Source organism: Myotis davidii, unplaced genomic scaffold (assembly GCF_000327345.1).
Source record: "Myotis davidii unplaced genomic scaffold, ASM32734v1 scaffold62, whole genome shotgun sequence".
Taxonomy (NCBI): Eukaryota; Metazoa; Chordata; class Mammalia; order Chiroptera; family Vespertilionidae; genus Myotis; species Myotis davidii.
Genome location: NW_006295180.1, coordinates 2791905 through 2819008, shown reverse-complemented (window position 1 = coordinate 2819008; position 27104 = coordinate 2791905). Strand labels below are relative to the sequence as shown.

At 44.9% G+C, this 27104-nt stretch overlaps 1 protein-coding gene across 6 annotated transcripts in view; it reads left to right on the top strand.

Annotated features, from left to right (window-relative positions):
* The window catches only part of PHACTR1 (phosphatase and actin regulator 1), a 500267-nt gene that overhangs the window by 413363 nt on the left and 59800 nt on the right, over positions 1 to 27104 (top strand). For 5 of the 6 annotated variants that reach the window (XM_006769720.2, XM_006769719.2, XM_006769725.2 and 2 more), the window contains 3 exons: positions 8311 to 8478; positions 10888 to 11094; positions 23139 to 23460. In XM_006769720.2, the coding sequence (XP_006769783.1) occupies positions 8311 to 8478; positions 10888 to 11094; positions 23139 to 23460 (697 nt within the window). The remainder of the gene's footprint in view (positions 1 to 8310; positions 8479 to 10887; positions 11095 to 23138; positions 23461 to 27104) is intronic. The other variant, XM_006769722.2, reaches the window with a different exon arrangement.

Genomic DNA, 27104 nt, shown 5'->3' with positions numbered 1-27104 from the left:
CTGGGCTGCCAGGGTGATGTCTGATTGCCAGCTTAGGCCCAATCTCCTGGGGAGCAGGCCTAAGCCAGCAGGTGGACATCCCCCGAGGGGTCCCAGCCTGGAAGGGGGCACAAGCTATGCTGCGGGACACCCCCCGCCCCCCGCGAGTGCACAATTTTTTGTGCACCAGGCCTCTAGTCTTATATAATAAAAAGGTAATACGCAAACTGACCCTAATGGCTGAACAACCAGAACAACCACTGGACCAGTCACTATGAGGCGCACTGACTACCTCTTGGTCCCTTCCTCTGGCTGGCAGGCTCCAATCACCTGATGGTGAACAGGGAACTGGGAGTGGGTGGTGCCAGGGGGCAGGTCCGGCTGCAGGCAGCTGGGGAAAATGGCCCTGATTGCAGGCCAGGCCTAGGGACCATACCCATGCACAAATTTTGTGCACTGGGACTCTAGTAATTTCATGTCATTTATTCTTCTTCTCTGCAAGTACTAACACTAACAGAATTTGAGTTTTAACTGTGACAACGGTGTCTTAATTATAAAGAATTGCTATGTTGTTCTTTTACCATCCTTAAGTAACAAAAAGTTAAAAATAAGTCATTTTAAATAAGCTCACACACACTCCTGCCACATAATAGCTCAGCACCAGCCAGCTATACTTTGATCTACACAAGTTACTTAAACCATCGAGTGTTCAGTTTCCTTTATACAATGAGGATAATTTAGGTACCAACCTCATTGTGTTGTTATAAATATATGTATGTGTGAGTATATAGATTTAGACAGATATATATATATGTATAGAGAGAGAGAGAGAGAGCAAAAAAGCCTGGCACATGATAAATTCCCAAAATATCGTTTTAGGTATTGCTATTGTTACTACTATACATAAAATGTCCAGCATAGTGCTTGACACTGAAGACACTTTAAGTTCTCCAAAAATGTTTCCTCCCATCCCTTCCACCTCTCTGCTCCTCCTTGCCCCTGTCTTTCTACCTTGTGTAGAAGCCTTTCATGCAGCGCACAAGTCACTAGGTCTAGACTAAAACTTTACTTACCAGTTTTTTTAATAAAATATAAAACTTCAGCCCTGCCCTGACCAGTTTGGCTCAGTGGATAGAGAATCGGCCTGCAGACTGAAAGGTCCAGGTTTGATTCCAGTCAAGGACATGTACCTTGGTTGCGGGCACATCCACAGTGGGAGGTGTGCAAGAGGCAGCTGATAGATGCTTCTCTCTCATCGATATTTCTCTCTATCCCTCTCCCTTCCTCTCTGTAAAAAAAACAAATCAATAAAATATATTAAATATCCTATATAATAAAAGGTTAATATGCAAATAGACTGAACAGCAGAACAACCAATACAACTGAACCACGAAACAACCGGTCACTATGACATACACTGACCACCAGAGGGGCGTGTGCGGAACATGGCAGGTGTTGGCCATGGCGGGATGAGGGATGGTGGAGCAGGGGCGCCAGACCAAGGTGGAGCGCTGGTCACTGTCATTGGGGCGATCCTCTGGTGGTTACTGAAAATTCTTTGCTCCCGCATGCCACCACCAGAGCTGCTCACACCCACAGCCAGCGCCAGAGCTGCCAGCGCCAGCCCTGCTCACACCTGCAGCCAGCGCCAGAGCTGCCACTCACACCCATTGCCAGTGGCGGCCCCACTTGCATCTGCTGCAGGTGCTCAGCGCCAGTCCTGATCACTGGGCACCCCTGAGGGCTTCTCCACCTCCCTGTGCTCCTGGGGGGTGATCAGAGTACCAGCCGCCACTCACACCCCGTTATCATCTGCATGATAGTGGGAAGACATAGAATAAGCCCCTTCCTCCCAATTACTTGCAAATAACCCTGATAACTGATAAGCTAAAATAGCAAATCATTTTTCACCTAGGTTTTCTTTTTATGGTATGACATACTCTGTCTGGGCATAGTATATCAAAAACTAGGAAGTACATTGATGGATTTTAGGTTTATTGTTAGCTAAATGAAGTTTTATACACACACACACACACACACTAGGGGCCCAGTGCACGAATTGTACCCACTGCTGGTGCCAGCCCCAATTGCTCCGTGACATCATAGGGTGTGATTGGGGCCTGCGCCATCAGCGCGCAGGAGTGGTGGCGGTGGGAATGGGGCTTCCAGCAGACAGGGGACCGGGAGGGTACAGGCAGGGGCGCGGAGGATGGGCTGAGACCCGCCCCTGTGCCTACTGCAGCCTCGCAGCCCACAGTTCTTTTGGAAGGAAGTTGGGCCTCAACTAACACAGTCCCTTCGTTTTCAAGGGACAGAAACTAATGCCCCAGGAGTTAAGTGACGTGTTGCAAGCTAGTGAGGACAGAAACAAGAAGGCAGCTCTCCAGAGCTCAAGGTCTGGCTTTGTGCACTGCGCCTCCTGCGCCTGTTCCCACCCAGCTCTCCTGAGAATGAGTCAGGGTGCTCACCAGCACCTCTGTTTGCTGGGCTGCAGGCCTCCATGGTCTATAACTGCACCCTTTCCATGTCTATCAGTGCCCCCTTCCATTTCTCTTTGCCTGAGGTGGGAGGGCATTCTCTTCCCTTGAGTCTCCTCTTCACTTGAATGGCCCAATATTAGCACTCTTCTTCCTTCTGAGTTTCTGAACCATTTTAGAGGTAAGACAAGTGGGAGATCAAAGTGTAGGGAGACGGCACCTTTATTACTGATAAAGGCTGGTCTGGAGGAGGACATGGATGGGCCTGACAACTCTCTGCTCAACCCCCCACCCCCCAGCCTAGATCTCAGGGTCAGCCCAAGAGGGCAAGGCTGCCTCCTGAGTCACCACCAGCCCAGGTGGCAGGGAGGAGTGCCGAGCACACCCCAGTGCTCACATTGGGGCTCTCTCCACCCAGTGGGGAAACAGGGGCCAGCAGTGAGTTACCTGGAGGGGGTAGGGAGCTACGCAAAAATAAGGAGGGCTTAGGAAAACGCCTCCTCAAGAAACCAAAAGAGTGAGGAGTTTTCCCCTAACAAAAGCTATTCTTTTTTTATTTCACTTAACAAAGCAGCATGCAGATTTCATGTTATTTTTTATAAACAAGGATTTTTACAGAAAAAATTAATAATCATTAAACCCTACTTATATTTTGCCAGATTTACTTCAGAACTTTGCCAACCTGCATGCATACTTCATTTTGATGTTTTTATAATCACTGTGTACATATTGTTCTCCACTCCTGCTTTTGTACTTGACATTATTTCAAACACATTCTTATGTATCTGCATCACCCACATGGGCATTTTATTGCATTTGTTTCATTCCGAGCAAGGCTATCCATTTGGCAAGTGGCACGGGAACTTGGTTTTTATTTATTTGTACAAATACTCTTCATACTTGGAATAATTATTCTTTTATTAGCTGTGGTGAGCTCATGTTTCCCTATTATTCTGGGCTCCTTTTTATTTGGTTTATAACATTCTATTTTGCAAATTAAAAACCAAAAAGTTTTATGAGTAAGTCAAAACTATCCATTTTGCTTTTCTTTTACACAACCTGAAAAATAAATATGTATATGTGAACACACATTTATTTATATTGCTTATTCTAACTTTTAAATCTTTTTAGTTTTTTATCTTTGAGAAATTTATTGCAGTAATGGCTCAATATGCAGACATAAAGCAGTTCTTTTTTAAGTTAAATTCTTTATTGTTTAAAGTATTACATAAGTCTCCTTTTTCCCCCATTTACCTCTCCCCAGCCGCTCCCACCCCGTAGCACATGCCCTCATAAAGCAATTTTTTTTACAGAGAGGAAGGGAGAGAGAGATAGAGAGTTAGAAACATCGATGAGAGAGAAACATCAATCAGCTGCCTCCTGCACAACTCCTACTGGGGATGTGCCCACAACCCAGGTACATGTCCTTGACCGGAATCGAACCTGGGACCTTTCAGTCCACAGACCGACGCTCTATCCACTGAGCCAAACCAGTTTCGGCATAAAGCAATTTTTTATAGTCACATTTAACTATTATTTGTTAAGTAAGGAGTTATTGTCCAACTAGAAATACATTTTTAAACATAAGTTTTTTTATATAAACCATAAAGCATATCCTAAAATATCAGATTCAGTGGTGAACTTAAGTTTATACTATAGTACTTTTGTTTTTCAAAATTAAAATTAATACTTTTTATCTTAACCTGCAAAGTATCAGAAACCCTGAGCCCACTCAGAAAAGTCCATCTTTCATATCATTTTTTAAAAGTAGAAACTGTCTTTACATAGGCATCCACAAGAACCTGAAAGAATTCTAGTTGCTCATTGGTTTTTATGGTGGCATTCACCTATTTTATTAAAAAAAAGAACTTTAGTTACCTTAAGGTTTGAGAAAATTTAATTGATCAGAAAGTGATGTCAATCACCCTAAAACTAGAGAGTATTCCTAAAGCAAAATAAATAGCAATAGCAAAACAGTAATTTTTTAAAACCACTTGGAATGTAGTCACAATTTCCAAGCAAATAAGGAAACAAAAATTCAAATTATTCTTTTAGGCCAATCTCCTAGAATACAACTTTTGATAAATTGTACTTTTAGAATATTTTAAAAATTCAATGCAAGACAAGTTCTACCTCTCATATGGGATCTTCAGGTAGCCTGAGCACATGTCTTCTATCTTCTTTCACCCTTCTTTTTTTCAGCCACTTCTCAGGACTTCTCAATCTGGCTACATTTCCCCGGCTCACCCCAGCTGGCTCACACTAACTCTCTCTGTGCCTGCTTTTCTGCATTTCTTCACCACATCTTGTCCCACTCTCTTCCCCAAGCCATGTCTGTTTTCTCCTGAGCATTTGGCACAATGCCTGCCTGGCATATGAGAGGAGAGGCAGGGCAGGGTGTGGTGAAGCCCAGAGCTTTGGAGGAAGCAGGCTGGTCTGTAGTTTCTATAAACCATAACGTGTATCCTAACTTGCTCATAGAGAACGTCTGCCTTTCTCACAAGGTCGTTGTGAGGGTTGGCAGTTTCTGGGATGTGATGCATGTTGTTAATTACAAGCTCGCAACAGGAGTTTATCAATTGAGTCAATTCGCTCTCACCTTTCCCTTCGTTGTCCTCGATTTGGTATTACCAACATCTTCATTCGTTACACCACACAAGCAGAGGAAAGTCGGCCTGGCACAGCATTATGGCCAGTTCTGTATCTTACATCCACGTCACCAAGCTCCTCTCTCCCCTCTGTGATCTGATTTCCTTGTTGGATATGTCAGCATCTGACACATTTTACACCTCCACTCTACCCTACTGCTCTCTCCAGTCCCAATGGTCTTCAAGTTCATCAAACTTGGAACCACCAAGCCTTAGGAATTCCCCGCTGGTTCCTTGCCTAGAAGATGAGTATACAAGGTCCATTACATTAATGTTTCTACTTTGTGTATGTTCAAAAATTCCATAAGAATTTTAAATAACAGTTACTTAACAAATAATAACATCATTCTATGCCCATGTTATATGACCCCAAATAAAATGTTTTTCACTTCTGTCACTACCAATCTTGGTCATAAATGATATTGATAATGAATTTTTGTACATATTGAATGGGTTTAATTTTTTCTACTAGATATGTATACATATGTAGCGTATATATAGATACATACCTGCATTCATACATACATAGATAAAACATGATTATTAAAATTAATGTTGAATGACCGAAAGCTAAGAAATAAGTGCGATCTGTACATTGCTATTGTGTAAATAAAAAGAAAAATAAACCTTTAGAAAGACAATTTCAGAAGATCCAGGTATGTGTCACTAGACATTAAATTATTGATACACATAAATTACATTTATTGGAATCTCTTTTAAAGGGGGGAATTCTAATGGCAGGAGAGGTTTTATATAAGAAGATGGTCAATAGAACTTCCTTTTTTCATAATAGCATAAAACATTTGAAATCCCTTTGTGACGAACCATAGGGAGATAGCTGGATAAGCATCAGTATATTCATTGTACCTAATAATAGACAAACATGTAAATTGACTATCCCTCCACTACACTCACCAGCCAATCAGGAGAGTATGCAAATTAACCCAACAAAGATGGCGGTTAATTTGCATACATAGACATGAAGTGGTGGAGTGAAGACTGAAGGCTCTTCCCGGAGCGAAGGCCTGGGTCCCGGGTGCCGGAGGAAAACCAGTGCTGGCAGCCAGGGGAAGGGAAGACCTATTGCATGAATCTCTTCGTGCAATGGGCCTCTAGTCTAATATAATCATTAAGACGGAAATTCTGCAAATTGTAATTCTATAGTAGTAAAAAAAGACAAAATTTGATTCATAGTAAGAATGTAACAATGAAAAATATGTACTGAAAAAGAAATTGTATCTGTTAGGGTGGCGATATGATCAGTGTCTTATTTCTTCTTTTTTCTCCTATTTTCATTTTTTTCAATGGAAATGAATATGTAGACATTATGGCAGTGGAATTCCCAAGGTTGTTTCTTCTCTAAAGTGGTATGGGCCTTGTGACTTAGTGAAGGTACTTTTAATTCATAGGGAGCTAAATTTTTTGAGGGGTAAATAGACACAAGAGGAATGAGTGATATTGCAGAGTCTAAAGTAATCCAACCGCAGTTGTATCTTTCTTCCCAGTGTTGCTTCTATAGCATTTCTAACTGTTGAAATGTTCACCAGAAAAAAAAAAGTGCACCAATCACCCCACTGCATCTTTGCCCCAACGAAGCAGAACTTGGCAACAGAGCTGAAACCCCTTATCCACTGATTGTCTTATCCAGGACTTTTATTACACTTGGAACATCAAAAATCAAAGTGGTTTCCAAGGGATGTATTAAACTGAATGGTAGCTGTGTCATTATTTCACCAACTGGGAACTTGAAGCAGAGCTACTTCCCACGGCATCGGTTTGAACATGTGAAATTAAAGCATGTTAAGAGGAATGGGACCATACATGATGGTATGCTGTGCAGGGACCCTCATACTACAGCCCTTCCCACCCCAGACCCTCGTTTTTTTTTCAGCAGTGTCCTCTCCGTGGCGTTAGCCTTGGGTCTGCGCTGCTCGTATTAGTGAGGAGGAGTAATCATCTTGCTAATCAGTTATAATAATGACTGACTGCTACCATTTGGGGCAATTAAAAGGCTAAATGAGAAAAGGAAGAAAACAGACGCACAACACTCTTTTGGAGTACTATGCTTTATGTTGTCTGTTTCAGATGATTTTTTTGCTCTCCGTTATGTTTTCTCTATGCTTATGGGACATTCAGGTTAAAAATCCTATGTCCTTGAGCCATACGTTATCTAAAGCCTGCTCATGTGTAGGTCACTCTGTTGGACATACGTGTCATAGATAATTGGGGGAGGGGCTGGCAGAGGGTCCTTTGTCACCATATATCATTGTGGATCAAGTTACAGCCTTGGGAAGGCAGAGCAAAAGGATTGTGTTTCCACATTTAACCTTGGAGTCATTTCGCTGTTTCATTACTAGGAGTGAGTCATCTTGCTTGCAGTTGTAAGCCGGATAATTGCTTTGCTAGTTTCTGTGTTCTGACCAAGCATCACGTAAGAGTCTTCCATCTGGGCATTTGCTCATTTTACTAGAACAGCCTTCAGTCCCCTTTAAAATTTTATTTTATTTCAGTGTCTAGTTATGGTGGACTCCCCCGGGCTAGGATGAAATCACACTGGGGGTGGGGGGGGTGATTTGACAAATGGCCACTGTGCAGAGCCTTTGATCCTCCCCATGGTGTTAACTGGCTGCCCCTTGCTTTGCTGAGCTGCAAGCCAGATCAGAGCCTGCCCACCCACAGGACCAGCAAGCACGGGTGAGCTCTGGAGAACTCAGGCACTTCCCGCATTCTGGCTGCTGTGGCCTTTCAGAGGGAATTTGGGCAGACGCAGTGAGAAGACAGGATGTTTTTTTCCTAGGCGGGAGTACCATGCTCCTGGCACTTGTTGCGTGACATGGAGCCCTTTATTCCCTGAAGTAGGAATTCCTAACCCTGGTTTTCCAGGCTCTGAGGTCTGCTCAGTATTTCCAAGTTTCCAAGATTATGAAGAAAAATCAATTTTTATTCACTTTCATTAAAAAAAAATAAAGAGAGACAAAATATGGTGGATTGTGGTTAGAAAGATGGAGAGAGAAGAAGCAACTGACTAAAGATCATTGGAAACTGTTGTGCTGGTGGTTAGATGGCACATCTCTAAAAATAAAGTAAATGTCTCAAAAGCAAAAGAACAAGTGCAGATGTTGATACAGATGGAGACTCAGTTAGACCCTGGATGTCACCCTTCGCGGAGGCAGGCGTTGTCTAACGGCACTTCCTCTCCCTGGCAGATGGGGAGCTCTCCATATCCAATGAGGAGGACTCCCTGGAAAACGGACAGTCCCTGAGCGCCAGCCAGCTGTCCCTGCCCGCCCTGTCCGAAATGGAGCCGGTCCCGATGCCCAGAGACCCCTGCTCATACGAGGTGCTCCAACCTTCAGACATCATGGATGGGACAGGTAATGGCCCTGGGAGAGTTCACCACAGGCCCAGCAGGGGGCATTAAGGCTCTCTGGCCTGACTGGACTTGGGGTTTCATTGTCCACCACCCCACGCGTTAGAATTCTAGAAATAGGGATGCAACTGACCAACCAGTACATGCTGAGTATAAAAATTGGGACGATATTCAGTTATTATTCTAGATTTTAAAAATATTTTTATACCTTTAATATCTTTAAAGTGACATACCCTGTTTTTGTACTATTGATTATGTAAAATGTCATTGTTTTGTTTTCTAACACTCATTTCTGTTAAGATCAAGCTAAAGAACCCTGCACTTCTCTCTGGTTCCTATCTAACTCACCTGTCTGCTTGCCCTGGCATTTCCTTTCATCCTAGCCCCAGTTACCAATTAATGGTTGTATCAATTTAGCAAGTTGTACCAATTTACGGTATACAGTCAGTGTGTTCATTGGCCGTTACATTGTTTACCATTTGCTTGTTAACTTGTATCCTATCAACAGATGATTTTGACGCCATCTAACTACTGCTCCCTCTCTGGTCCAAAGCCCTCTGAGCGGCCAATACTCATTCCCTCCTGGGACCCTCCCCAAGCCAGTGAGGATGGTTGTCAGGAGTCGCGCCTGGGGAAGGGACCTCTTGGAAGATCTGGCGTGGGTAGAGAGGCACGACCTTTCCCCACACCAGGTGCACAGTCTCCTCAGCAGAGCGCAGGTGGGAGGGTGGCAGAGATGGTGTCTCTCAGAGTCAGGTCCCGGGCTTCACTGTGGGCCCAGGTGTGTCCCACGCTGATAACAGTGTCCCTTGGGACAAGGAGCATTGAGCATCAGGGGGTTATTGCCAGAGCTTGGGTGCTGCAGGGAACACTGCTACCCAGGTCAGAGAGGAAGAAGGCGCGGAGAGGAGTCCCTTCTGGGCATTCTTACTGTAGCAGCGATGGGAGGAAGGATACAGGCAGCTGAGTTGCATCCCCCGTCCCGCAAGCTGGGGCGATTTTCCCAGCTGAAGCAGTGAATTGTGTTTTTATTCACCCTTCCCTGTAACATTGATCAGATGGCTTTGATGGGCATGGTGAGGTCTGACATCCAGTGGAGCCACAGTTTCAGACTGTCATCTGCCAGGAGGCCTGTGCCTCTGCCCAAAACAGCTCCTCACTGGAGCCAGTCGGGGCAAAGGAAGAGTCAGGCCAGTGCAGAGCAAAGAGAAATGGGGCGAGCCCTAGCTGGTTTGGCTCAGTAGATAGAGCATTGGCCTGCAGACCAAAGTTCAAGGGCACGTCTCTTGGCTGCAGGCTCCTCCCCAGCTGCAGGCCCTGGTGCAGCTCGTTCAGGAGGCAACCAATCGATGTGTTTTTCTGTCTTTCCCTCTCTCTTCCACTCTCCCTAAAAATCAATGTAAAAATATCCTCAGGCAAGGATTAACCAAAAAAGGGGGGGGCCCAGGTGGAGAGAGAAAGAAATGGGGCAAATCAAAACAAGAAAACCATAATTCAGGCCAGTAAGAGGAGAGAGGGAGGCGGGAGACAAAAAGGTGTTGAGGAGCATCCTTTACCTGGCTGAGGTTTATAGGAGCCGCAGGGGCAGGGAGGTGCCTGTAAAAGGCAGGGCCCACTAGAGGCTGCACCAGCTCAGGGGGCTCCAGAGCAGCCACCGCCCATGTGTAGGCCGCCCCCCTAGTTCAAACTCTAGGCCAGTGGTCGGCAAGCTCATTAGTCAACAGAGCCAAATATCAACAGTACGATTAAAATTTCTTTTGAGAGCCAAATTGTTTAAACCTAAACTATATAGGTAGGTGCATTGTTATTAACTTAATTAGGGTACTCCTAAGGCTTAGGAAGAGCCACACTCAAGGGCCCAAAGAGCCTCATGTGGCTTGCGAGCCGCAGTTTGCCGACCACGGCTCTAGGCTGTCTTCATTACCTGGTGTCCCAGACCTGGGAGCAAGGACGAGACCCAGCGGGCAAAAACAAGAACCCCCTCTCTCTCCCTGCCTAGCACAGGGCAGCGGGCCCCAAGGGGGGTGCTGGTGTTTGGTGCTGGTTCGGATCAGAGGAGGCACTTCATCCCCGATGCATTACCCTGCCGTCTGTGGGTCGTCACATTCTAGAGCATCCACAGAGTCAGCATTATAACCGCCGAGATGGACGTGACAGCGTTTTGAGAAAATGCCTTCTTCCTTTTTCTCCCTCTTGATCCTTCCCCCTCTCCCTTTCCTGCCTCTGCCTCTGCCTCCCCAACTGTGCCCGGAGAGGGGTTTCCAGCATCCTCTCTAGCTCCTCACACTCTCAGGACCGCCTGGAGGAGCCGGAGTGCTGCCTGTGGCTGCCTCGCCCCTGTCCTGTGTGCTCGCCAGCCCCACGCACTGCATCTGTGTAATGTCTCCTGTGTGTCCTGTGGTTGTCCCCTCAGTGTCTGAAGAGAGTCCCTCTGCCAGTGAGTCTGGAGTCCTCCTGTCCCAAGATCCTTCAGCCAAACCAGTCCTGCTACTGCCCCCCAAAAAACCTGCTGCTTTCTCTGGAGACCATGAGGAGACCCCAGTGAAGCAGCTGTCCCTCCTCAAGCAGCCCCCCGCCCTGCCTCCCAAACCCACAGCCAGGATTGCCAACCACTTGACAGGTGAGTGAAGACGTCTCTGGGGGCGCCGCCCCCCACCCCCTTCCCTTCAAGGGAAACCTCTGCTCTTCCTTTTCACCTGAAGCCCGTGCACCGCCTCGGGGAGGCCGCTCCGTGGGACTGTGGGACGTGTGGGTGTTTCCATGTGTGTCTTGGTACACGCAGTCATGCCTGGGTTTGTGTCTTTGTGTCAAGAAATATTCGATATACACCTACCAGTCATGTGCCAAGAGCCTTCAGTCATGTGTATCTGTCAACGTGCACATCGGCATCCATGTGAGTAATTCAAGGCCACCTGCCCATCTAGGTGGGCCAGGTTCCATGTCAGAGTCCTTGCAAAGATAAAGAGTAGCACCTTGTTCCCTTCATAATGAGTTTGCCAAAGCTTTAAAATTTTGTCTTTAAATTATTGATGTAAAGGCCAGTATATTTCTTTTATTAAAATTTATATCTGTGCTGTTCTCTTAAAAATAGAAAAAAACAAATAAGCACCGGCTAAGTAAGTGGTTTGACCTATGAACCAGGAGGTCAGGGTTCGGTTCCAGGTTGCCCGGAATCCATGCCCAGTAGGGGGCTTGCAGGAAGGAGGCAGCTGATCAATGATTCTCTCTCATCATTGATGTTTCTATCTCTTTCTGTTTTCCTCTGAAATCAATAAAAAAAAAACCTTTTTTTTACTTTTTAAAAAGCAAAGACAATATCTGTAAAGTATTGTGAGAAATACTTTTAAAAGAAGAGTAAGCTTAGGAATGTTGTTCTAAAATGATTCTTGCATTTTCATTTTTTCATTTTTAAATTGTTGCTTAACTGATGTGCTCACGATATTAAATCAGCTGTCCAGTAAATTGCCCTTCCTTGCACATTAGCACGTGAATCGGATACCCCTGGGATTCGAGCCTGTGGTATATCAGAGACTAAAGATTTCAGAGGGTTGTCCTCCAGCCTTGATCATAATCCCACCCGATGCTGATCAACTGCCTTTTTACAGCGTCTTTGGTATTCTTATCGTTTCTATTTATCTCCGTACATTTTTGTAAGATGGAATGGGGATAGAGGTTGGGAAGAATAGACACTTATTTTATAATAGAAAATTGAAGTTCAAGAAAATGAGTGCCGTTTTCCAGGGTGGGCAAGAATTCTGCTGTAGAGCCACGATTAGATCCTGTGTTTCCCGATGCCTAGTTCAGTGAATGTTGTTCCAGGATCGTGGGATTCTCTCATGTGGTGCTGGGTTTTATTAGAGTCCAACCTAAACATGGAGCTGTGTCAAACTCCTCCATCAACGTATGCATCCATCCCTGCAGATGTTTGTGGTTTAAAAGGGCAAATTTCCATGTATACCATTCAATTCATTAATAACACTTTCGTTCAGTGCCCCAAAGTTTAAATGCATAGAAAACCAGAAGGATAAAATGCTCACAGAAGAGAGCCTCCTTCCAAGAGAGCACCCGGTCCATCTATCTATCATATCCATCTATCTATTATCTATCTATCATCTATCTATCATATCTATCTATCACATCTATCTATCATCGATCTATCTATCTATCGTATCTACCTATCATATCTATGATCTACCTATCATCTATCATCTATCTATGATCTATCTATCATATATATCTATATCCTATCTATGATCTATCATCTATCTATCTATCTATGATCTATCATATCTATCTATGATCTATCTATCATATACCTGTCTATCTAAAATATTGCTGTACAGTCTTCTATCACTGCTCTGTGCACTCAGTGATATACCGTGGACTGATTCCCATGTTAGTGAAGATGCACATGATTTTCTTGGCTGCTTGGTCTAAGTCAGGATTTACTTGATTGCCCTCTTATGGGCTTTCCATCTTCTCCTTGTGAAAAGCACAATAGCAAACATCCTCAACATCATATGTTTTTCTTTACAAGCATGTTCGAGTCTTCCCTACTTTATTTCTAAAATTAGAATTGCTTGGTTATATATACAGTGGATTCTTGAACAATGCATGGGTGTGGGGTGCTGGCCCCCCATGCAGTTGAGAATCCACATTTAACTTTTGACTCCCTAAAAACTTAAGCTGCCCCTCAGCCTCTGGGGGTATTGGTCCCAGGACCCCTGCGGATACAAAATTCCGAGGATGCTGAAGTCCCCAACGTAGAACAATGCATGCAGTCAGCCCTCCGTGTCCACAGGCTCCCAACTGTGAATCAAAAATTACTTATTGAAAATATCTGCATATAATGGAGCCACACAGTTCAAACCTCTGTTGTCCAAGGGTCAAATATATATTTTAAAAAATAGGGTGGCAAAATCACTACTGTCAAGAGTGGTCCTTGTAGTTCAGTGCATGCCATCTGATGAAAGGTTACTGGACAAGGCTGAGGCTTGAGCTGACCTTTGGAGCATGAAGGGCACCTACAGAGAATGAGGGAAGAGTATTCCAGGAAGGAAGACCCTGGATAAAGACTCAGAGGGACCAACATCCGGGTCAGTGACCAGGTGGCTGAGCCAAGGCGGGCCCATCTCAGGATGTACTGAGAGAGGGGTCACCAGGGAAGGCATTCGAGGATTTAGATTGTATGCCTGTGTCGGTGGAAAGCCGGTAGAGGTTTTTGAGCAGGGCAGTGCTATGACTAAAACTAGCCTTTACAGAAGTTTCCTGGGTCACTGTGTAGACTGAACAGAAAGAAGACAAGGTGGAGGACCTGACAGAGAAGCCACCGAGGCCAGACCTATGCCTCGTTCTCCAAAATCACTGGTTGAGTTAAGTCAAACAGCTTGAGCCTATTTAAGAGGCTCCTCCAGTTGTTGAAATGTGAGTTAACAAGCATCTGGCTGATAGCAGTGGGAAGAGAGAGACCAGAACATTAGATAAGACATTTTAAAGAAGAATTGACAGAATTTCTTAGCCAGCAGCACCCTTTAATTTATCTAATTACTGAGGGCACACTCCATCCATGCATAGCTTCGGCTCTGAGCCCTGAACTTGCATAGCCTGGCATCCTCCGGACTCTTGATATTTGAGGGATGACAATATGTAAACTAGCTTCCCTCGTTCTTTCCCAAGGAGAGTAGACTTTATCTATTACCTGTGAATCTCACCTCCATATCAAATGGATAAAAAAGTCATCCTTACCATAGTGTACTTGGTAGCCTCTTAAATATGACGAAGACAAAACAGGTACAGAAGCCTGAGGGCTATGATCCCGGTGCTGGGCTTTTGGGTTTAAGCTCAATTAGACTTGCTTGAATGTTGTAAGTGAGTAATCAGTCATAATGAATCCCCATCACCATGAGGCAGCTACACCAACCCTGTGTTCTGTTACTAATTACCCGAGAGACATCTGGGCCATGTCAGAAGGAATTAATAAACTAAGAATTCTGGAACTCTAAATTGAGACTTAGGAGTTTCAGCGTGTTCTCAGTGTCATGTTCCGTTGACAATTTGAAAGGAAACACAAGACAATTTGGAAGACACCAAGCCTTAGTGTTAGTGGTGATTTGTCTGGTACAAGGCTGGCCTGAACTGGGCTACACCCAGGTACACGATCGGGGGGAACGATGCAGAAATATCTCTGCTTTGGTATTTGCTTCCACTTTATCAGGAAATTAACTTGGAGACTGTTTATCATACAAATGGTCTCTGTCCTTGAGCCAGGTACAGAGAAGCCCTCCTGCTCTCCCAAACTATTTCTTTGTTCTCCTACTGCCATCCTTTTCCATCTCATCTTGTCCAGCACCAGCATGCTCAGTAGCATGTAGTAAAGGTCAGGAATGGCCGGGCACTGCAGTCCCTTCCATTCTGGAAGTGCAGTGCCCACCAGAGCTGGTTGCATAATGAATATGATCTGAAATGAATGATTCTCAAAATGTGTCCTTCTTGGAATGATGGCTGACCCTAGAGGAAAGGGTGATTGAGACAAAACAAACAAACAAACAAAAAAAACACTGTTTTCTTCCTTTCTAAGTCTTCCTCAGTCACCTCTCCAGACATCCTATTTCCAGAAGTCAAATGTTAGACAATGCATAAATAATCCATGCCTTCTGCGTAAGAGACTTGCAATTGTGTGCCCCACGAGTGGCATTTGAATAAAGGATAAAGCTACATGGTAGCTGGCCTTTAGTCTGACGTTCACACTTGGGTAGTAACAATGGCAGCTGCCAAATTTTGAAAACTTTACGACATACCATTCAGTCCTGTGAGGTAGGTACGATTATCATTATTCTCTACTTTTCCCAGTGGAGAAAAATGAAATTTAGAGAATTGAAATGACTTGGTCATGATTACATAGGTAGTTGCTGGCAGAGATGGACTGGATCTATATTGTTGGACTCCAGAGCCCTTAACTTATAACCATTAGTTTATACCATGTCCACCAAGATACCTATTCTTAAAATAAAATAAAAATCATTTGAATTCTTTATGGTTAATTGATGGGGGTTTTTTTGTTTCTTTGTTTTTGTTTTATATTTTTTAATCTATTTAAGACCAAAAAAATGATCCAGTCTTTTAAAAGTATGTTCTGAAGGCACTTATTTATAGAGGACCTGACCACAGTTGGGTCAGGTTTCAAAGAACATGCTAGAAGGAGACAGTCTATAAGATTCAAGAATGGGGCAGATAACATTGGAGCTTTTGACCACAATTCAGAAAAAAAAAAAAAAAGGAAACTGTTGCTGATCCTTAAAAACAAGTCCTCCAGTGAATGTGAACCTACTGAGGGCTTGTTTGCACTATTTTTAGAACCTCAACTACCAGGAAACCTACTGCATTATCAGAACTAGGTTGATTGCTAGTGTCAACATTACAAACTATTTGCAACTGCAAATTTACCTGACAAATGGCATCCGTGCCCGGTGGTATTTTTCAGCCTCAATAGGTGTCTAATGAGAACCCTCTATCCAGTGCTAGTGAAGCCAAAGCCAGCATTCCTATTTACAGCTGTCTCTAGTTCTGTGGACATTGTCTACAATGGACTGTTCTACAGTTACATTCCGATATGTAATTTCACTTGGTTTCTCTGTTGTTCTCTGATTCTGTCTGGCCTTTGCTTTCCAATCCCCATCCACCGTCCTTGTTCTCCTCTTCCTGCCTCCTCTCCAATCCTACAAATCACCTGACTACTTTTGCCTCCCTCCTTGCTTTCCTACCAGTATTCTACTCTGACAGTGGGAGAAAACTGATGGTTAGACCACTGTGACCTTGGACCTCATCTGTGCCTTCAAATGTTAATGACTCCTAACCCAGAAGCCTCAAGAAGTGGTTACAGGTTCACACTCTCTCGATAACTGATGCCTTGAAGGAATGGGAAACTTACCTGAGTTCACTCTTTATATCCATTTGTCCATACTTTCCCAGTCTTCATCTGTCTTCAAAAGGCAGAAACTCTTTTTTCAGTGCAGGTACACACTATTGATTAAAACATTTTTAAAAGGGTGGTCTCTGCTCTGACCTCTATGATCAGGGTGAAAATTGTAACAAATACCTTTGTGTTTTTTGTAGCACTGTTAGGTCGGAGATTTAATTCACTTGGCACTTTTTTTAAACCAGTTTTAAGTACAGTCCAATAATGTTAAGGATAATCACCTTATTGTGCAGCAGATTTCCAAAATTTTCTCATCATGCAGAATTAAAAATTTATACCTATCAAACACTCCTCTTTTTCTTTCTTCTCCCTTTAATTCCTGGTAACCAACATTCTAATTCTTGTTTCTATGAATTTGAATACTCCAGGTGCCTCAGATATGTGGAGTCATACAGCATTTGTTGTTTTGTGACTGGCTTACCTATCTCATTCAGCGTAGTGTCCTTGAGGTTCACCCAGGTCTCAGGTGCTGGCACTCTCCTCCTCTGCGAGGCTGAATGGAAGCCACATTCCAAGTGCCCAAGGTGTGCAAGGCGCTCTGCCAGCCCTGATGTCATTCACAGAAAGTGTTCCCCCATCAACTGTAGGAGTTGTAGGCAGCTGTAAACTGTAGGAAACAGTTCATATGGAGATGTATAAACATGGCTGTAAAGAAATTCAAATGGTAAGAGAGCAAATCATTTTGAAAGAATAAAAAAAAAAGAGTGCCATAAAAAAGGATGTACTTGGGACAGGCCTTAAGATGAGTACAAATGTGATGGTAGAGGAGGATGCTGTGCAATGAGAAGCAGGGTCCACAGGGGCACGTGAGTGTGAGGCATGGTACGTTTAAGAAATAGCACTCTCCTCACTCAGTCTCCCTGGGGGGCAACAGCATTTGTCATTGCTGCAGAATCAAACTAATATCATGTGTTTTTATATAGGTGATTTATAAATTCCAACAAAATACTTCTCTGTCAGATGTCTGTTCTCATGATTACAGGGACAGCTACAGTTTTAACTCTTTGAAGGCAGTTTCCTGACAATGAATATGTGTAATTTTACTTTTTAAAAAAATCTCAACAACATAGATGGACCTTGTGAATATTATACTAAGTGAAATAGGTCAGTCAGAAAAAGCTAAGAAACATGATTTCACTCGTATGTGGGGTATAAAACTGAAGCTTGTGAACACAGGCAGCAGTGTGGTGGTTGCCAGAGGGAAGGGGGTGGGGAGAAAAGGGGGCCCTAATATATGGTGACAGGAGAAGAATTGACTTTGAGTGGTGGGCACATGGTGCAATATACAGATCTTATAACATAGAAACTCACTCCTGAAACCTATACGATCATGTTGACCAATGTTACCCCAATAAATTTAATATTAATAAATAAATAAACCTATAGTAAAATCTTCTTAAAAAATAAAATAAAATAAAAACTAATTTAACTGCTTGCTCTGCAAAGGTAACATGCCCCAGTGACTGCCAGCGAGTGACCCCGTCCACACTGCCCAGCCCACTACCTTAGGGAGCATGTTCGTCTCAGCTGGCATCCTCCAGGTGGTCTTCGGAGGGCTCAGTTCACAAACAGAAATGTTTCTTTGTGGAAAGTGGGTCTGAAACAAAGCGGGCTGCTGGCGCTGGAGCTGCATGTGCCCTAAGAGCCTGTCTGGAAGGTGTCAGGACAGATTCCTCACAAACGTCCGACACTTGCTGCAGTCCCCGTGTGCTGACCAGGCTTGGGAGAGCAAGCCAGGTTGGCGGGGACACAATTTCTTTGTTACTCTTGTTTCCCACCACACCATCCCTCTCACCACAAAGGGTCAGTCAATGCAGGTTGCCTTCACAGGCATTTGACCAAGGACTGCCACAGAATCCCTAGGCTGACCTGGAGAAATTGATGGAGTTCCTGTGAGTGTCTTTCTTTTCTTTTTTAATATATTTTTATTGATTTTTGAGAGGAAGAGAGAGGGAGAGAGAAATAGAAACATCGATGATGAGACAGAATCCTTGATTGCTGCCTCCCACCTGCACGTTCCTTACTGGGGATCGAGCCTGCAACTCAGGCATGTGCCCTGACTAGGAATGGAACCATGACCTCTTGGTCCATAGGTTGATGCTCAACCACTGAGCCATACCAGCCAGGCACTGAGTGCCTCTCTTGCAGCCAGGGGAGTCTGAGTGATACTGGACTCTTCTTTAAGTTCTTAGCACACGTCTTATGCCCTTTATGTCTTTGGGGAGAATGTCGGTAGCTATGAAAGGAGGCCAGAAGTCCTGACCTGCTGGAATCAGCAAATAACTGGGAAATTCTTACATCTTTTTTTCATTAAGACACTAAGTGCTACTATCATTAACAAGTACATGTGATACATCAGCAGTTACAGATGGCTTCTGCAGCAGGTGTTAATAAGTGAGAAGAGAGGCTGGGGGTGTGATCACTTAGCCCAGACTCATTCTACAGTCCTCTGGCCGGAGAACCGAAGGCAGAAGTAATCTGCAGGTTTCATTTTTCCTTGTCCAGAGCAGTGTCATGTTTGGAAATACAGCCCCCTTGGGTTTTGTGGCTCTTTGACACTCACAGTTTGGGTTTATTTTCCTTGTTCTCTGGAACGGGTTGTTTTTGCTCCTTCCACTCCATCAACAGAGACAGTTTTATGAATACACTGCATCTTGATCAGTCTGGCTGCAGAGGACTCGTCCATTTCTAAGTTGGCAAGCAGGGAGCTCTGTGCGCCCCCAGCAGGGCCAGCCACTGTTGTCATTGTAAATGCAAGAGGTAGAGTGAGGCCTCAGACAATCCGTGTCACCCCGCAACTCAGTGAGGGGCTATCAAGGTAAAGGAGGTGTTTTTATCCCTGGATTTTTAGAGGTAAAAAGCCTAAGTCCCAAAAAAGGTGAGCCATCTTTCCCAGCTAGTGAATCCAGGTTTTCTCACCTCCAGATCTGCATTCTTTGCCATTAGCTCTCGGTACCAATGCAGAGCCGGGCATGGACACACACTGAGACCTGCACGGCCCCGCCTTTTGCCCTTCCTGCAGCTCTCTGTCAAACATGACAGACTCCAATGACGGTCCTTGGCAAGCCTCTTTGCTCCGCTGCTGGATTCACTTTCACCTGGTTTTTCCCTGCTTACCTTCAGGGGTGGGCAAAAGTGGGCTTACGGTTGTGAGTACATGAAATACAGAGTTTTTTCCTTGAATTATTATTTATTCATGATTGTATGATTTTCCATACGAACAAGTGTACACCTACTTTTGCCCTCCCTGTATAACAGAAACACTATACTCTCTGTTGCTTCCTTGGCTTCCATCTTCACACCCCAGCCTGAGAAGCATGAGGCCAGGTGAACTCTCACAGGTGTGGCAAGAACCTTGCTAGTCACACTGCGAATGCCTGTAGTGCTTTGTAATTAACTAAGCATGTCCACATTGTCTTGTCTCACCCTCACAACTACGCTAAGAATTTGGTATCTTGGAAAGAAAAGGTGGTGGCATGCAGCACAGCACCAGTCCATTCATCTCCCTCTGAGGTTCTGACTACAGGAATGTCAGTGCCTTGCTGAACAGAAGTGAGTATAGGGATATGTTTATTTATCGTCCAACAAATGCATACATTTCACATTAGGCAATGCCAAAACCAGCAAGGAGGAGGAGGACAATGCATTGAATGAATCCACAGTTGGGAAAAGCTAAACTTCTGATTAAGTATTTGTTGCTTGAGACAAAATTTCATTGTCCCTCTTAAATGTATGCTCATGTGTAATGAAACAACCAAAAGGAAGATGTAGGCAGGAGAGAGGAAGAGAGGGTCCTCTGAGCCCTAGCTGGTCTTTCCTGGGACAATAAACAACCATCTCCACTAACTTGGTCCCACTGGTCATTTCCTCCTTGCCTGTTTTGATAGAATTCCTGCATACACTTGGCTGTTTCTCAGTGATGAAGCCAAGTAAGCTTTGCTATGGACGTATGATAAGTAACGCTGTGGAGGAGGGTGCGCAGGAAGTTAGACCTTCACAAGATGGACAGAACCCAATGTCATCACTGTGCCTTCCTGGGCAGACAGCTCCATGCCGCCTCCTGGCTCTGCTTTCTCCTGCCCAAGCATCTGAGCATCTGCCTACCATAGACAGACAGCTGGACCCACAGATGAGGGAATCATGGGTTAAGGGTCTCTGACGTAGAGCTTTAACACTTCCAGACACATTGCATTTGCTAGGTTTGTGCTAAAACTTCGAAGAGCCCCAGGAATGCTTCCTTTAACAGGAACAGGACAAAGGTGATGAGTTTCTGCTCTCAGCCACTTTGGAATTAGCACCACTGTGTCCTGTGCATGGGGGGGTGGTCACAGGATGAGCCTTCGGGGGAGAGCTTGGGGAAGCTTGTGGTTATAATTGATTCACATTTTGGTGTTAGGGGAGCCATCTCATCAGGCCCCTTGGAACCATAGGGATTTTCTATGTCTCGGCTGTAGAATCAGCAGTTTAGTGTCGATGCATCCACAGCTGCATGAACCCAGAACTGTGATCCATTTTATGTTCATTTCTGCCTCCTAGCCTATATTCTGCTAAGATGTGAATTCATCCCTCACAAGAGAACCATGGTTTCAGCTCATTCTGTAAACATGTTTTCAGCCTCTTGCTGTGTGAGCCGGGCACCTGTTCAAGATGCTAAGGATATAATGACAAATTGTTCACGGTCTTTGTTCTCCAGAGGAGCCAGCTATGTAAACAGGAGGCTCAGTTCGGAGTCTTCAGAGCGTAGTGACGTTGTCTATAAAAGTGAGATAATAACAGTGTCCACGTCACAGGCTTGTTGTGAGGATAAAATTGGTTAGAAATGAAAAGCATAGAACAACATGAGGCACATAATACGCCTGGTGTAAGTGCTGGCTCTGATACTGACAATGTCATCAGCACTGACATCCACGTGCCCACGGTGGGTCCCGTGGGTGCAGGATGAAAGGAGTGATGTAACGATCACGGAAATTTTTCAGGAGAGGACATTTTTGAGCTGGATCTTGAAGGTAGAGTAGGAATTGACCAAGAAGACAGAAGAGAGAAAGTTCCAATTTGAGGGAAAATGACAAAGGCCCAGGGGTATGGAAATGCCAGTTGATTTAGGGAGCTCAGAGGTTCAGGAGTGAGGGCACTGCCTGTGGGTTCAGGAGTGAGGGCACTGCCTGTGGGTTCAGGAGTGAGGGCAGTGCCTGTGGGTTCAGGAGTGAGGGTGATGCCTGTAGGTCAGGGTAAGAACAAGGCCTGATCAAAGGGAAGAGGGCCAATGGGGGCTCACCTTGGTTTCTCTGTGAAATAGAAGAGGTGGCCACTGAGCATGGGGAGCCAGAGAGGATGGCAACAGTCCTGTGAGAATGTGAGAAACAAAGGCCACCTGGTAGGAGTGAGCTGGGGATGGAGACTCAATTTGGGGATGAGCAAATAAGTGAAATCCAGGGGAGAAAAGCAGTACATGTGGTAAGAAAGGCTGATCAGAAGTAAGATGGGAGAGGCTATTTCCAACTGGAGGAACCAAGCGAACTTCAGGGAGGTGACGCGTGAACATGAGGAGATGAACTGATCAGCAAGGAGACGGTGGGAGCCTTGAGTGCTCTGTCAAAGCTGAGCTGTAGTCCTAGGTCACTGGCAGGTTTTAAACTGAGGAGCGACACGGTCAGGTCAGATTTGTGCTCTAGGAATGTCATTTTGGCAGGACTGTGGCAGTTATACTGCCACCCTCAACGCACACAGATAGTTGGAGAAAAACCTAGGGCCTCAAAGACCAAGAGTTGAGCCCGGCACTGCTCCCACCATGAGCACCAGGTGTGAAGTGGACTGTACTTGCCCACCTCCTGGCCGTGCAGCCTGCGACGAGAACAACTCAGCCATGCCTTCTCCCCTCTCCTCCTCCCCGTGCTAGATGATGTCCAGGAATGTAGGGTCCAGCAGAAGACTGCAAGGTCATCCTAGAGATGCTATGAGGGCTGGTCTAACCCTAAGTGTCCCCCAATTCAGAGCATCTCTGGGAAGTTTCAGTGCCACTGTCATGGAACCAGGGGGGTGGGTGGGGCCAGTTCCATTGGGCCCCCGAGTGCCTGTTGGAGCTTCCCTACCTTTTGAACATCCCACCATGGATGCCATGTGAGTGGGTGGGCCAGGCCAGCCCCGTGCTCACAGCTCACCCCCATACAGGGCACCAGAGCTCTCTGTGACAGCAGATCCTCCCAGGTGTGGAGATCGTCCCCAGGTTACAGGTGAGGGGATGGAGGGTGCATCGTTAAAGTCACCGGTGGAGGGCTATTCTCTTAGTGTACTTGAACCTAGGGCTGACTTCCAGTCTCTTGCCTGTTAGAAAGTACCAGCTGAAAGGATATGTTCACATCATGATGGCCAAGTTGTAGGTATCATGGGGTATGCTAGAGCAGGTCTCGAAGGTCCATGGGTTCCCCTGAGCAGAGGGTGCACAGCGGCTGTTGACCCTCAGCCTGACAGCTGTGTGACAGGCACCACTAATGCCTGCGTCCCTGAGGGCCCTTGCAGCCAGCACACGTTAAGCAGGAAAGGAGATGATGGGTGTTTGCTGAGAGCTCTCCTCCTGCTGTGTCTTTAGTGGGTGCATTTTATCCCTGAAAGCCACAGCCCAAGGTCGGCATGTGCAATGTCCTGGGTTTCTTACCCCCAAACTCACACCTGTCTCTCACCTTCTGCCACAGATCCTGGAGCCCCTGTGAAATTGCCTTGTCTGCCAGTGAAACTGTCACCTCCGCTACCTCCAAAGAAAGTCATGATCTGTATGCCTGTAGGAGGGCCAGACCTCTCGCTGGCATCCTACGCAGCCCAGAAGAGCGGCCAGCAGGGTGGGGCCCAGCACCACCACACGGTCCTGCCGTCCCAGATCCAGCACCAGCTGCAGTATGGCAGCCTTGGCCAGCACCACCCCTCCGCCAGCGGCTCCCTCCCCATGCACCCCTCCAGCTGCAGGATGATAGACGAGCTGAATAAGACGCTGGCTATGACCATGCAGAGGCTGGAAAGGTAATAGGGGCCAGGGGGATGGAGGATGGAGGATGTACTTGGCTGGGGAAGAAGGAGAAGAAAGGCTGGGTATTTGATCATGATACAGGGTTGTGAAGGCTACTGGGGGAAAAGTTTGGAAGTAAAATCAGACCAAAATCTGAATGTCAAGGAAAGTATGGGGAAAAAAATACACAAAAGAATCATGTTGGCCAATTGCCAAACTATGTAACAATCACATTTATCAAAAAGAAAAAGTGACATATATGTTAGCACATATTATATTTCTACTAGTCGCCCGATGCATGAAATTCGTGCAAGTGGTGTGGCCCTCACAGCCCAGGCTTCTTCCGGAAGGTCATCCAGAAGGACATCCAGAAGGTCATTTGGCTGTCAGGTCTAATTAGCATATTATGCTTTTATTATAGATAGGCCTTAACATTTCTTGAAGGTATACACACATAGCCCAAGCAGTGTGGCTCAGTGGTTGAGTGTTGACCTCTGAGCCAGGAGGTCACAGTTCAATTCCTGGTCAGGGCACATGCCCAGAGTGTGGGCTCAATCCCCAGTAGAGAGCTTGCAGGAGGCAACCAATCAATGATTTTCTCTCATCATTGATGTTTCTGGCTCTCTCTCCCTCTCTCTTCCTCTCTGAAATCAATTTTTTAAAAAAATGTAAAGAAAGTATACACACATAATCATTAATAGTACTTACCCCTAGGTCAGGGAGTAAGGGAGAAAATTGTTTTCCTATTTCATATCTTCCTGTACTGCTTAATTTTTTATTTTATAGATATTACTTTTATGATATAAAAAAATGCCTATTTGAAAATAAGAAAATACAAGAGCTGGCAGAATGGCGGTGGGAAACCAGAGGGATGGGAAAAGTGGAGAGTGCCCTGTTCTTGCCGGTGGAGGAGGCAGAGCACGGCAGTCTGCTTAGATGCATGTGAGCCTCTAATGTTCAGCAACTGGTGCAGCCCCTCGTTCACTAGAATCTGCTTCCAATGGCATTGCTGGGGGGCCTGCCAAGAGAAACCCAAGGGCGGGCCTTCAGCAAAGACCCTGATCCCCACCACCTGGGGAGAGCTCTCTTGCTGGTTCTGAATGGCTCTGATGTGCGTGTGCACGTGTGTGCATGTGTATGTGTGCACGTGAGCGCGAGCGGTACATGAGTGTGTGTGTGTGTGTGTGTGTGTGTGTGTGTGTAGTCAAACACCACCCTTCTTGTGCCCAGAGGTGCCTAAAATTTCCCACTATGATTCCAAGGCGTGTTGCTTGACCTAGTTCCCTGGCCTGACAAGAAGGAAGTGGCGATCTGGTGGGAAGGGTATGTCTGAGCTGGGACCCTTAATGCCTGTCCTAGGTTAGTGGCCTCTGTTAACTGGGCCCTACGGGAAGAAGATGGCACTGTGAGGTTCCAGCTGATCACCAGGTAGAGAGCCAGGGACAAGAAGTATGCTTTAGGAGCTTTCTGGTGCAGTTTCCCAACTGCCTCTCGGCCAAGCATTCTGTATTTGGGAAATTGTTGGCTCAAGGGAAGTCACTGCCGCTAGTATGCTAACTTTATTGCGCCACATTAATAGCTACCTTCACAGAAGAACAAAAAAAAATGTATTTGACTCCTTGTCATCATTTTCAACTACTGTTATTATAATGAGGACAATGCAAATTTAACATGTGGATGACACTTTTTAGTTGATTACACACCTTTGTTATCATCTGAATCCTCACACTACCTTGCAAGACTAAGTGGAGAAACTAAGGAAGGCTGAGTTCCCCAAGGGCAGCTGCTCAAAGAGTGATCCGCAAACTGCTTGTTGCCCATCTGCAGCCTTTACACACGTTTATGACCATTTGATAGGCTAATGTTATCTCTGTTGAATCTTATAATAAAAAAGAATTTAACTTTTTATATTTATTATATTTTACAAAAACATCTATTTGTGATGGATTGAAAATTAAAATATGTAAATAAGCCAACCAACCAACAAAAGTGGCCTTGCCCCATAGACATACTGGCAAGCACTGCCCTCAGCAGTCCTTCAAGGCCATGCCTTCCAGCCCGGGTCTTCCTGCTACACATCCAGAACTCTTTCTACTCTAGTGCAACTGCTTTCCCAAAGGCAGCTCATGGTCAGCGTCATTTCCTGTCCCCATGTCTACTATGCTCCAGTAAGTTTTTATATCTCTTGGGAGCTTTAATCAACTGAAAAAGATACTCAAGACAGTATACTAGGAGGATATTGAGAAATACATTTCCACTTAAAGCATGACATTTTCAAAGGTTCTGTTGAAAGCACTGCCCAACAAGTTACACAGTGTTCCTTGGTTCAGTAATTTCTGTGTATTCATAGGATATTTCAGTTTACTGTAGATCAGTGGGTAGGTTTGTTGACCTAAACCGAGGCAGGTTCTTTATCAAAATGAATCCTTGAGAACAATCAGGGTGGTGGGAGGGGAGGTGTTGTGATATTATGGGAGATGGGGGTGGACAGGAAGACAGCATGACTTGGCAGCTGAGCCTAGGCAATCCCCAGGCTCTTCTTACCTCCTCTGTCTCCTCCCCCCTCATCCGAGGTCAAGGCCTAGGGTTATTCTGATAGACCAGCCTGACATAGGGCATGAATGCATATATCACTTTAGCAAGGTGGCCCTTCAGAAAAAGGAAGCCTTTATTCCCAAATAAATACAGATTGGGAGATTTTTCTGAGCATCCACATTGTCTTCCAGGAGTCCTGAAAGGACCTGGGAGCAGATCAAGGTCACAGGCCACCTGTCAGTTGAGTGCAGGAACTGCCACTATCTCCAGTGATGTTGCCATTTTTTTATTTTCTAAGAATTCTCCTTGTCAACGTGACTTCATTCTTGTTCTTACAAAGTTTAATACAGAAGGGAACAATTATTTTCTCTCTTCTCCTAGCAATTCCCAGTAACCCCAAAAAAATACCACGAGAAGAAAGTAACATTACCGATCACTTTGGCACTCTGCCTCCAAAGGCCCTGAGTACCAGAATGTCACCTGTAGGGCGTTAGCCCAGACTTCCATTACGACTCTAATGAAACACTATAGTTAACAGGAAAACTTAATGAAGAATTAAACAGCTTTAATGTCTGACTTCAGAAACCATACATTTGAATCAATAGTCATATTTTAATTAAAATGGACCTTGCGGACCAGGCAGGCAGCCCACCATTGCAGTGTTCCTGATCATTTGTCTTCTCGTCTCTTAGAGAAAGGGAACCTCCTTAGGTCCCAAGATAACCCATTCCATTATCAACAAGGTCTGATTATTACAAAGTTCTTTATTACATTCAGCTAAAAGGTTTACTTATTATAACCCCCAGTCTTACTTCTAATCTTCTTTTACTGTGAAAGGCTTTCAAATTCTTGAAGATAACCACCATTTACTTTATCTATCTTCCCTCTTGTATACTAATAATCCCAAGTTCATGTAATCATGTGTTGAGATGGTTTCTAGACCCTTTACTATCTTATATTCTCCCAAATTTTTAAAAATCTGTTCTAATTTGTATGAGTTTCTCAATCATTACCCTAATCTGAACCCAGCTTGACAACATGAAAAAATGACATTTTAGATAGGGACAACATTGACATCATATTTGATGGGACAGTGCTGAAGGAGAGAACTAGAGACTGGCTG